At 45.2% G+C, this 12,246-nt stretch overlaps 1 protein-coding gene across 1 annotated transcript; it reads right to left on the reverse strand.

Moving 5' to 3' along the window:
* Nucleotides 1–1,056: 1,056 nt before the first annotated feature.
* LOC114652445 (tripartite motif-containing protein 16-like) lies at nt 1,057–10,942 on the reverse strand. Its single transcript, XM_051927689.1, has 4 exons — nt 10,802–10,942; nt 9,216–9,375; nt 4,832–4,906; nt 1,057–1,598 (listed from the first exon to the last, which is right to left on the reverse strand). The coding sequence occupies exons 1-4, from the start codon at nt 10,940–10,942 to the stop codon at nt 1,057–1,059; spliced, it is 918 nt and encodes a 305-aa protein (XP_051783649.1).
* Nucleotides 10,943–12,246: the final 1,304 nt, after the last annotated feature.

Raw genomic sequence — 12,246 nt, forward strand, 5'->3', positions numbered from 1 at the left:
ACAATAACAGAAAAGAGTTCAAATGTAGTGGACCTCCCCAAGTATTCACTCGCCCACCAATGAGCAACACGCCATTCCTCCAAATATCTGCCACCTTCCTCTTTCCACCTCTCGTCAGCTTTGCTTTTCCCACCGCTGGTCCACCTGACTCCAAGCTTTTTACCTTGTGTCCAGCAGGCTCTTCTGGAACACCAGCCATTTCTGGGGTCACCTCTGATGTGATCTGTCTCTTGACTACATCAGGCCATAGCTCGACCCAGCTGAGGCTGCTCCACCTGCAATTCGATGGCTGGGGGGCACCATAAAGAAAATGATGGCACGTGCTCCTTGTCCCTCAAGATTTGACTTCTGAATCATAAAGGAGGATGCTGGGAAAAGACTGGAGATATGGACCACCTCAAAGTGAGGGTCTTGACAGATTGGTGGATGTTTTGGCACAAGAACTCTTAAGAGGCACAATTTACATATTTTCAATATAATTTTTTATTAAATCAAAAAAGAAACAACAAAGAGACCTGTTGGTTTAGAGAGCTCAGCGCAGTTAAGAAGTGTAACAGCCGAATGACCAGCATCCAGTGACCATGAAGGAGAGCGGAGAGTCACATCCAGACAGCACTCAGCCAATTTACCTTTTCTGCAGATGTGATGCAGACCTTTGTGGCCCAGGTGTTAGTCCACAGAGTGCCTTTCAGTCGTGTTGTAACACCACCACACGCACATCCTACTTTAAGGGTCACATTCAGTGGTCTTCCTGGGCCACAGCAGTTTTTGGGGTGTAAACCTGATGACTATGTAGCTACTAATTAACAGTGACCCCCGTTTATCAGTAGTGTTTGAACATTTCTGAGATGTCACCCTCATTCATCAACCCTCACACACCTTACATGCCTGGCTGTTCATATGTTCAAAAATGAAGTGATGGAGGCTGTCCTCACTTGGCTATGACACTTCCAAATTTAAACCCCAACCCCTCAGCAGTCAACAATCCAAAATCATCTCAGTCACAAAGGGGGCCTGCACTTTTGGGGACATCAAGCGACTGGTCAAGGGTACCAGTCAGTGGTCACATGATGTCAGATGGCAGATTGTTACACTCGGGTTACGAGCGAGCCAAAACCCTGGATAGAGGGGCTCAGTGAAGGAGGTGTTGAACGTGTGCAGGAGGGTCATTGTTTGTGAGACGCTATAAAATGACAGAGAGCCAGCAGGCCAGTCCAGATACACGCCTATCCTGGGGCTGTGGGGGGCTTTGATTAAAGTCATCATGCTACTGTGACACACAAAGGACCACGACTGAGAACAGACCAAAGTCCAGGACTTGTCATTGTATCCAAGGCGGCACTCGTCACCGTTTCCTTTCCTGCTCAGTCCTTTGTATGTGACTCCCATCGCCATGACGTCTCCACTCCACTCCACCTCCCAGTAACAGCGAGTCCCAGTCAGAGCCTCTTTACACAGAACTTGCTCCCACCAGTCGAACCTGTCAGGATGATTAGGATATTTGGTCTTAGTCTTCTCACATCTCACCTTCTTGTTCCCTTCAGACAGACGGAGGACTCTGTGTGCCGTGTTGATGTCCAGTGTGAGGGGACAGAAGTCTGAAAGAAGAGAAAAGATAACGAGTGAGGAAATCTGGGACTGGGGGCGGAGCATAATACAGGCAATTGACAAGGACCAATCAGGGGCTGTGCTGACGAGACTCAAGTGCACACCATTTCAGAAACATCAGTCAGGAAGGAATTTAGACCCTGGAGCAGGTGAAGAAACACAGTGAAGGTAAAGCTGCAGGACCTAATGGTGTTAACCCAATGGTACTGAAAGTGTGCAGTGGGCAACTGTGTGTGGATCTGACTCTGACCCTACAGAAGGTTCCAGGAAAACATCTTGTGTGCTCCCGATCCTCAAGATAATGCAATCAAAAGCTTCAAATCAGTGCTTTTCAATCCACTTTTACCCATATAAGTGTATCCACGACCCACCAAATCGATCCTGATCATCAGGGCAGGAGAGAACGGGCTGTTCACCTTGGGGAATCGAGTGTGATTGTTTGTGCAGGTGGGGGGGTGATTGACCTCGATCTACGTGATCCACAACCAGTACAATAAATGGCAGCTCGCTACCCACCGGTGACAGAGTGTGACCTAAACGTGGGTTGTGCCCCATTGGTGAAGAAACACTGTCTCTTAAGTGACTACCAGCTAGCATGCTGAGGATTTTGTTTTTTGACTTCATTAGTGTGTTGACCACCATGCAGCCCAAACTGCTGTAGGAGAAGCTCCAGATGATAAGGGCTAACACCACGAATGTGTCTTGAATAATGGACTACTTAACTGGTAGGCCAAGTGTGTCGGACTCGGCTATGAATACACTGGCTCTCTTGCTATTGACCTCGCACACCTCAGATCTCATACCATCTGCAGAGCTCGGCCATAGGTGGGTGTATCAGAAGTGTGAAGGAGAATGAATACAGGGCACCGGTGAAGGACTGTGTCTAATGGTGCAGAGTTCGATATCAAGACGGGTCAACAGCATGTCACGTGTGTGAGTTCTCACGTACCGGTGAGTCTGTAGTCATTTCAGAAGGTTCACAAATAAGTCACATGCACAGCAGCAAAACTGATGAGATGACTAGAAAATTGAAAAGTTTCTTGAAGAAGAGGATCTCAACGTGATGAATCTTAATTTTATTCGTTTCACTCCTGCCAGTTCTTGTGTGGGTGAATGTGACGCCCGGGTTGCCCTGGGCTAGGATCACCCACCCCCCTTGAACCTCAGGACATTGATGGTCATGACACTAAAGATGGGATGGACCAGGGCAAATGAGGCCACAGAAGAACCAGAATGGTGCAGAATTACCAATTTGAACATCAATAAAGTGTTCAAAAATCAAATAAATGCGTTACTTCAACTGAATAAAAGATCCAGAAGATCTGTGCATTTGTGAAGATGAACGCCAACAATAAAGAGTTTGAAATCCAAGAAGCCATCGGGTTGCCTTTCCTGCCATCCCACCTCCCCGGGTCACCCATTGGGCCTTGCAGTTGTGCTGATACACCGACAGCTGTCCCCCTCTTTCGGGCTCTTGTCCCAATCACCATTCTTCAGCATTAGCTGGACCTCCATCTTCTCTGTACCCCCCTCAGTGTCTACAGGACCCCTACGAGTAAACCCTGTTGCTCCTCACTCCTACATAACTGTTCACTGGGAGACAATCCACCCCAGAGTTCTGTTCCTCTCGCTCAATCGTGGGGCCCACTGACCACCGGCCACCACCCTGTCTCACACTTCCAATTATTTCCATCTAGACATTTGTTTATTTTTATGCAATCGCCTTTCTAATCTACTCAGGGTCCTGACCGCTCCCATGGTCCTAATTAAGACCCCCGGAGAGTAAATGAAGAAACTGTAGCCAATGGCACACTCACATGCAGGCACAATCAGCCGCAGACCCCCCATTAAACACCCACATCCACAGAGCCTGAGTGCACAGTTTAACCAAACTTATGCCATGGACCCCTATGGTGTGTTACCGCAGTGGTGGAGGACACCTGGAGGGTCAGTCAGCATTGATTCGCAGCACCGTTGACATTCAAGTGGTCCCATAATGGCGGACCTTTTGTATCAGAGAGTTGTGAAGGATGTGCAGAGCTCGGTTGACCTTTTGCTCAGTTTGAAGACAGCTGCCTGTGAGACTCTTGGGGTGCTGAGCTTAGGTTCTCAAGTGTTCTTTTAATGGGTACGGCCATGTTTTACTTCCCCTCTACAGGAGGACCCTCTTCATTTATGTTGGTCCCACTGACGATTCAAAGGGATTCTGAGTAGTGATTTGTCTGTTTACTTTTTAGCGACATTTCACTTATTTAAAGCTGGATTTTGATTCAAACATCAGAATTTAGATTCATTGTGTTAATTATGTCATGACGCCATTCGACGCCATTTCGTTTATGGAGTCACCATTTTTGCTAGGCATATTTGGCGGCTGCTAGAGGGGACTCCAGGAGGCCGAGACCCCAATCGGTTAAAAGGTCAGCTATCACGTCACTTTCCCACCCACAGTTCTGGACTGGAAACCACCTTCTGCCTGCTCTCTTGCTCGACGATGTCTGGCTCACGTCTTGGTAGCTTCCCGGTTTTGACCTTTGACATCTGGTCTCTTGTAATGTTCTTGTGCTTCCTGCAGCCCCGTACTCTGTGATAAGCCTCCTCACAGCGTTTCACCCACAACAAGTGAAGACCAATGGAGTTTTAGTTTCAGTCCCAGGTCGTACATCTACTCTCAGCGGTGTAGGCCTGCTCATTTCTCTTTCGTTATGACCGGACACATTCAGAGGCAGACGATACTCGCAAACCTTCTGAAAACTTTAGAAAATACAAACATATTTTTATTTCTCTGATTTTCTTTTCTTACTGTGTGTTTTCTAACATTTGTGGCCTCACTGGTCCACAGAGCTCACATTCTCTTGATTTTCTGTACTATTTATTTATCAGCTCCTTATTGACAGATGAAATTAGAAAGTGGATGGAGATGAGGGAGTGAGCGAAACAGGAAGGGAAGAGAAAGAAAAGAGGAGCTGAAAACAGAAATTAAAGGACAGAGAAACAGAAAAAGAGAACTCACAAAGGACTCGTGTCACGGCTGAGCCTGGTGTAGTTGGCAGGATACCACGCGATTTTGTTTTTTTTGTATTATTTCCTGTAAGTGACATCACTTGATACGTAAAGCTATTTGAGTCTCTTTTCCCAGGATACACCAGTCACAGAACCATCATAGATAATAAACGATGAGCAGTTCTTTGTTCTGATGATCAAATTATTAAAATCGCAAACTCACATTGTAAAAACTCCTCTCGGCTCCGAGGTTCAGGAGGTTCAGGAGACTGCAGGGTGAAGGTTGGAGCTTCATGACCTGAAAATAAAAAGAAAAGAGAATAGAAACTGTGAAGAAGGCCTTCTATTGGTTAAATTCTTATATATAGACGTCTATGTAAGGAAGTTTGTGTGTCTGTTTGTCTGGCCTGGCAGTGTGAGGTGGAGTCGGGGTGAGAAACAGAAAACTCGCTTAGCCGCTCATAACACAAGCGAGGCGAGCACATCAGCAAAACGAAATCTCCAAAGAAAGATAAATTCACTTAGCTGCTAACATCAGCGAAGCGGTATCTCTTTTACTTATCCTTCCGCTGCTAATGCAGAAGCGAGGTGAGCACGTCAGCAAAACGAAACCTCCTAGGAGAGGGAGACGCCCAGAGGAGTTCCTTTCAATTACCTGACATTGTGACATTTCAGTTTTTTTCCTGACGATTTCTATAGTTTCTAGGACCCCAGGCTTTTCAAAGCACGGGCTTACACAGTAAGTAAAATATAAATGACACGCAGCTAAATAAAGCATGAAATTGTAGCAATAATACAAAACACCACACAATATACAAATATATCCTGTACGTGTGAGAAGGATTTTAAAATCAGCCCCAAAGTGATCCTAATAGGGCAAGTACACCGTGTGATCATTAGGGGGCGCTGCTGTCCCCCAAAACCCAGACACAGCCTCACCAGCACAAGTTTACTTGCACAAATAAATTCAAAAAAACACTTCAACCATTGCATAGACACAAATATTCTTTCTTCAATTCCTCCTCCAGGCGAGTCTCGTCCCTCTTCCACCCAACTCCAGTCATTTGGATTCTTTTATGTTGGACCCCGTGGTACTTCTAGTGACAACACACTAAATGGTGGAAGGACTTCCAGATCACATGGAGACCCCACAAAATAGGGAGTTCTTCTCCCTGCAGGACCCCCTGATGGCACCCAAGAACCCCGACAGGGTTGTCCCTCAGGACTATGGATCCCATGGATCCCTGTGGGTGTCCATACTGGGGCCACGCCTGAGCAGCACTGCCATTTATTGTACTGGGAAAGGAACTGTTCTTGACAATCAACCTCCCCCAGTCTGTCCATTAATCTTCCACCCTGATCGGGTTAATAATGAGCAGCATCCTGGAGGCAGACAGAGCTGGAGGTGGCAGAGTTAAAGATGCTAAGACTGGCATTGGGTGTGACGAGGATGGACAGGATTAGAAATGAGGACATTAGAGGGTCAGCTCAGGTGGGACGATTGGGAGACAAAGTCAGAGAGGCGAGATTGCGTTGGTTTGGACATGTGTAGAGGAGAGATGAGGGGTATACTGGGAGAAGGATGTTAAGGATAGAGCTGGAAGGTAAGAGGAGAAGAGGAAGGCCTAAGAGAAGGTTTATGGATGTGGTGAGAGAAGACATGAAGTTGATGGGTGTGACAGAACAAGATGACAAGGACAGGAAGATATGGAAGAAGATGATTCACTGTGCAACCCCTAATGGGAGCAGCCGAAACAAGAAGAAGAATCCTGGAGGGGTCACATCTCGATATACAGTGCCCATCTGTTATGGCCTTATGGTGTCTGGGCCAGGAATCGCACTTCATCCCGGTCAGGGTCCCTTACAACAGACACTCACGTCTGGGTTTGGGCACAGTCTCTAACAACCTATCTTAGAACTGAGGACAAATCCTAAGACTGCTAAAATGATTTATGGGTCAGCCACACCACCATTTTATAGACCTTCCCTTTCACTCTTGCAGATACTCTTCGATCACAAATCACTCCTGACACTCATCTTCACCCAGTCCACCCTGCCTGCACTCTCTTCTTCACCTCTCTGCCCCACTTTCTGTTGCTCTTGAGTGTTGAACCCAAGCATTTCACTTGTCTATCTTCACCACCTCTTCTCTTTGCAGTCAGGAAGGGCATCCGGCGCAAGACCTGTGCCAAATCAAATTGATGATCTCCTCTGATTTGTCAAATTGATGTTCTTCTTATAAATCCATTTTAGAATAGTAAGTGAAATCATTCGCTCAGTTTTTACGCACAGCTCGGAAGCACAGGTGAGGAGTGGACAACAGATCAACCGGCAAACCAAGAGCTCTGTCTTTAGACTCGGGTGGTAATGGATGAGGTAAAAGAAGATCTGAAGGGAAAGGTGAAGGAGCTGCAGGACTGAGCAGTATGGGTAAGGTTGATCAAGAACATCGACACCACACAGAAGTGGAAAAAGATGAAGATTATAATGAAGAAGATTAAAATTCATCATTAAAATCCCAGACCATATCTGCTTGATACATAAATCCATCAGCTGAAGCCTCCATGAAGGGAACTAACAAAACAGATGGAAGAGTTTCCACAATGTTGTTGATTTGAACTTCATTTCCTTGTTTGAATTGTTTATGAGTGATTTTAGTGCCTCAAGTGAGATGTGCACCTCAATCTGTGTGTGTGTGTGTTACCATGAAGTAGCAGCAGTACACTAAATCAGAAGGCACTGGCTGGACAACAAGCAGGAGACAAAAGGATGCGGGACAGTCTTAGAAGGGGGAAGAAAAGTAAATGTCTTTGTCAGAACGAACAGAGAGACCAAGGCCACTAGCAGAAGAGGGAAGCAATGAGAAGTCAAGCAAAATGACCCCTTGGATTGGCTAACTGGATTCTGGCAGATTGTAATCCGTCTTTCCGGTTGACTTCTCATTGTATCCATAGTGGCTAACATGGCACAACACCCTTACTACTACAGCGTGAAGGGGAGAAAGAAAACGGGATGGGCAGCAGCGGCCAGGCTGACAATGAAAAGAGCGAGAGAGCAGGACCAAGGGCTGCGTCAGAGTTCTGGGTTGTCAGTTGTTGAGGAGAAGCCACAGGAGCCGATGAGCTGAGGGACGCGCAAAACGTGGTGGCGTCCTTGGGAAGGGCAAAGCGCCCTGGGGAGCTGTGCTTACTGATGGAGGCAATGCTTCTGGAAAATTGCGGGTACCGGCAGAGGTGACAGTTTGGGGTCTGCATATCAGACTGGACGTGGTGAGGTGTGCGCTTGTGATCCTGAACTCCAACAATACCTGATGATTTTTAACGATAGGAGTTTTTATATGTTTTGTGAAGCCCTTTGGGGAACTTTTTTGGAGGACAGAGCACGGGGTCAGTCGTTGTACAGCACTTTTCAGGTTAAGGGCCCAACGGGGTACACACATTTAATACCCAAGGACGCCGTTTATATGATGCGATTTTGTGGTTTTCTATATTTGAATTATTTATTGGCACTGTACACTTTGGATGCTTTAATTCGTATTATTTAATAAACTCGAATATTCTTCTGGCTAAGAAGTCTCGCTTGTTATGACTGGAGTCTTCTATTAATTCCTTCTGCCTTTGCAGGGTGTTTTTTAGACCTTTAGGAGTTTGATTTTGGCTCGGACTACTTTCCATTTTGATTCCTGAAACACTTACATTTTTGGCCTTCTTCTTGAGACTGCTGACATTCTGGGAGCTTCATGTTAGCCGCCATTTAGGAGAATTCCCAGGATTCCCCAGAAGTGGCGCAGCATGTGACATCATTGGCACCAAAGATGTTTCTTTCTCTCATCTGAATTTGGATCGATTTAATGTTGGGTGTGCACATTTCTGTGTGATTCCCTTGCTGTTCTTTTAACTCAACATCTGACTGACGCCTTCTCGTGTTTATTTAGTGACTCATCTTGGTGACTTTGCTTCCTCGCCTGACCCCTTTAATTAAAAAGTCAGAACACTTGTCTGCTCACTCGCCTCATTCATCTTGTCTCTGACTGCTGCTTTGCCCAAGGCTGCTGGTAGTAGGGGGGCATCATAATGCCTCCATGTCAATAAATCGAGTTGGGACAGTTTATTTACTATAAATGGCCACACCATTGGACGATCTGACCATAATAAAAAGTCACTAATTCAGTCATTATTGGACTTGATTGAAAATTAGCAGCTTGAAGACTGCAAACTCAAAAATAATTCAAAACATTTTAATAAATAATATAACACAAACAAGGAATACTAAGTATTCATGACAAAACTAAAATTCTTTAGCAAAGGAATAGTTTTTCTGTATGTTCAATAAAAATGAAAAATAATTTTGTCAAATCCGCTAATCAGAAAGTCCAAAACTAATGAAATTCACCACAGCTTTCATTTTAAGAGGGGCAGAGCCCGTGATAAACAGTAAAAAACACAAATTCACCAAGTCAGGGGTTGAGAAAGTCTTGGTATTGGGTGGGCAACGTCACCTGTCGGCTCTAACGATGACATACCTGTACAGTGAAGTGTCCCCGCCCCCCTCGGCGCTACATAAAAACAACACAAATTTAAAAATGAACCTTAAAAACACACACTTACATGATGGTGTCAATTTCACAATGTCCTGCTGATTGACTTTCTCCAGTTGCTTTTTCAGACAGGACATCTCCTTTCGCATTTCCGCAGAAGAGAAATCAGGGGTGACAGTTATGCCTACCAAGTCTCCATCAGCAGGAGTGGCACAGAAAGATGAGAAAGTCTGCATGGGCAGAGGGAATGAGACTTTAGAGGGGAGAAATTGCAAGAAACGTTTATTTAAAGCAGCTCTTCTGAATTGAAAGATCTCTGTGATGAACAGACTGCATGCATTCACGTGAAGGGATCGCTTTCTCTAATGTCCAGGCTCGGACAAAGTATGTAATACCCCGCTGTGACAAGAGGGGGCGCCAAAGCTAACCGCGTCTTCTCTTTTCACTTCCCTACCTCAAAGAAACGACCCATGGGAGGGCAAGTCAGCCACTCCCCCACTGAAGTAAGCCACACCCCTTAATGCCAGGATGGCAAAGTGCAGTGGGCTCCAAGCTGACCCACTCGAGAGAGCTGAGTGTTTAGATATATTTTAGAAAAGCCATTGAGGCTAAAAAGGTTGTTGTTAGGCCCGTTTTCAGTTGTAGCACTGCATGCTCATGTTTGTTACTAAACGGGGTGGCACAGTTGGCACCCAAAAGTTTCTTTGGTTCTCCTGGTCCTTACTTTCCACCTCCACTCTTCACTATATATATGTGTGTGTGTGTGTGTGTATATATATATAAATATATACAGTATTTGCATATTAGACAGGTAATAGAATGACATAAAATACTGCTTGCTTTGCTTGCCCACCCCCGGGTTTGGTTAACTGGATATACAATTTTAAGAGATTGTTATATTCATGGAAATTGTGACATATGCATTATTTTCACTTTTACTTTAAAACTTTAGTAAAAACAATATTTGGAATGAACTTTTCTTCAAGATTCCGTTTTTGGACTTGCATTGTGACAACGCAATGTATAACTGCCTGTTAGTGAATATGGTTTCTTTCTCTCTAATAAATAAAACAACTCTCATGTTAAAAGTCTCCGTCTCACAGGACTTTGAGATTTTTGTACTTCCATTATCTCTAACCTGCTTTGCATGTGTACTGTGCCAACATTTTTGAATTCTTTACAACATTCTAATTTGTCATCTACTCTTTATTCTTTATTTCTGGCCCCAGGTGTGGACTCGTCTCACAGGACATATAACGCGCCTCTCCAAGAAAATCACGTCTCGTCTCCTTCCAAGATTTCTTTTTATAATCGAGAGATTATGCCATCTCTTGCTCTAGGGTATGTATACCTTCAGCTCCTTTCCTTCATATGTGTCTGAATGTCTTCTCACACTCCATCATTATCATCAAGGCACCTTTCTCATCTCCTGTCCACTTTTATTCTACCAGTCTTTGAAGATGCCCATCTTGGCATGCCTTCTGTGCTGTTTCTCCTCTTCGTGTGTCTAATGCTCGCACGTCCTCTTCCAGTCATGACATCAAAGGCAGACTGACCAATCACATTGCCCTAAAGCAGGGATTCTTAAACCTTATTGGTGTTGTAACCCAATCCTGCCCTTTTCAGTGTCATCGAGATCCATTCCTAGTTGAATACCTGGATGATTGTCACCCGTTCCGTCTTGAACAATCGTGAGGGATTGTTGTGGGGTATAGGGTGATCAAACATGATTGTCAGGTGAATGTCGATTGCTTGTATAACCTGCGGAGAACCACTTTGACCCACCTGACAAACCATTCGTGAACCTTTACCATTACATACAACAGTAACTCGCAGCCCAACAGAGGAAATGCATGACCCATAGTCAAAGAAACCCTGCTGTAAAGGACAGGACATACGCACAGACCTTACAGTTTTATTATAGATATATATTTTTGTGTATATATACATATCCATATTACTAACTGAGAATGGTAAACCGGAAGGCACAGACGCAGGTACACGGCGATGGACGCAGGAGACATAGTGCGCAGGCGCCTACAGCGTGTGTCTCATAAATCGCAAGCGAAGTCTGATCCACCGCAAACGAAGGACGAACGAAGGAGTCACAGCTCAAAAACGAAAGAGCTCAACTAATGTAAATAAGACATGAAGCAACAACGCGCCCATAGCTAACGACTAACGACACAGCCACACAGAAAAGAGGATTCTGCACTGCACCCCAGAGTCAAACGGAAGACACTACGGAGTCCGCAAAGGACCACAAAGATAGTATGGAAGGCGTGAGAAAGTACAAAATGCGCAGGCGCCTACAATGCGCTTCTGAACTAAACATCCACACTACACAGCATGGTCCGGGTAATAAGAATAAACAAACTCTCTGTATTAAACGTACGGCATCCTCACACGTCCATACCATATAGCATATGTGAATCACATTACAGTGATGCATTATTAACAGTACAACCACAGAAAATGCTCCGTATTAACAGTAAATGCAATTATCCATATTACTAATGGTAGACAACGGATAACTGATGGAGTCACGGTCACGGCTCCAAAACGATCCAGCTCAACTAACGGAGCTACAAAAGCGAGCCCGCATGGATGAAAACAATAGACGTAGGCGCCTACAACGCGCGTCTGAAACCGCGGAAGCAAAACTATCTCGGCTCCAAAAGAAAACAGCTTGACTAATGGAGCTACAAAAACGAGCCCACATGGACAAATACAATGAACATAGACGCCTACAACACACATCCGAAACTGCGGAAGCAAAGCAGGCACGGGTTCAAAGCAAAAGACCACAACTGACGGAGATACAAAAACAAGCCCGCCTGGATAAAATCAATGAACACAGGTGCCTACAGCGTGCGTCTCAAATGCCGCAAGCAAAGCAGGCACGGCTCCAAAAAGAAAAAGCTCGACTAACGGGGCTACAAAGACGAGCCCGCCTGGATAAAAACAATGAACACAGGCGCCTACAACGTGCTTCTCAAACAACGCAACCAAAGGAGTCACGGCTTCAAAACAAAACATCTCAACTTACGGACATACAGAAACGAGCCCGCCTGAATACAATTAATGAACGCAGGCGCCTA

This window comes from Erpetoichthys calabaricus, chromosome 5 (genome assembly GCF_900747795.2).
Source record: "Erpetoichthys calabaricus chromosome 5, fErpCal1.3, whole genome shotgun sequence".
Taxonomy (NCBI): Eukaryota; Metazoa; Chordata; class Cladistia; order Polypteriformes; family Polypteridae; genus Erpetoichthys; species Erpetoichthys calabaricus.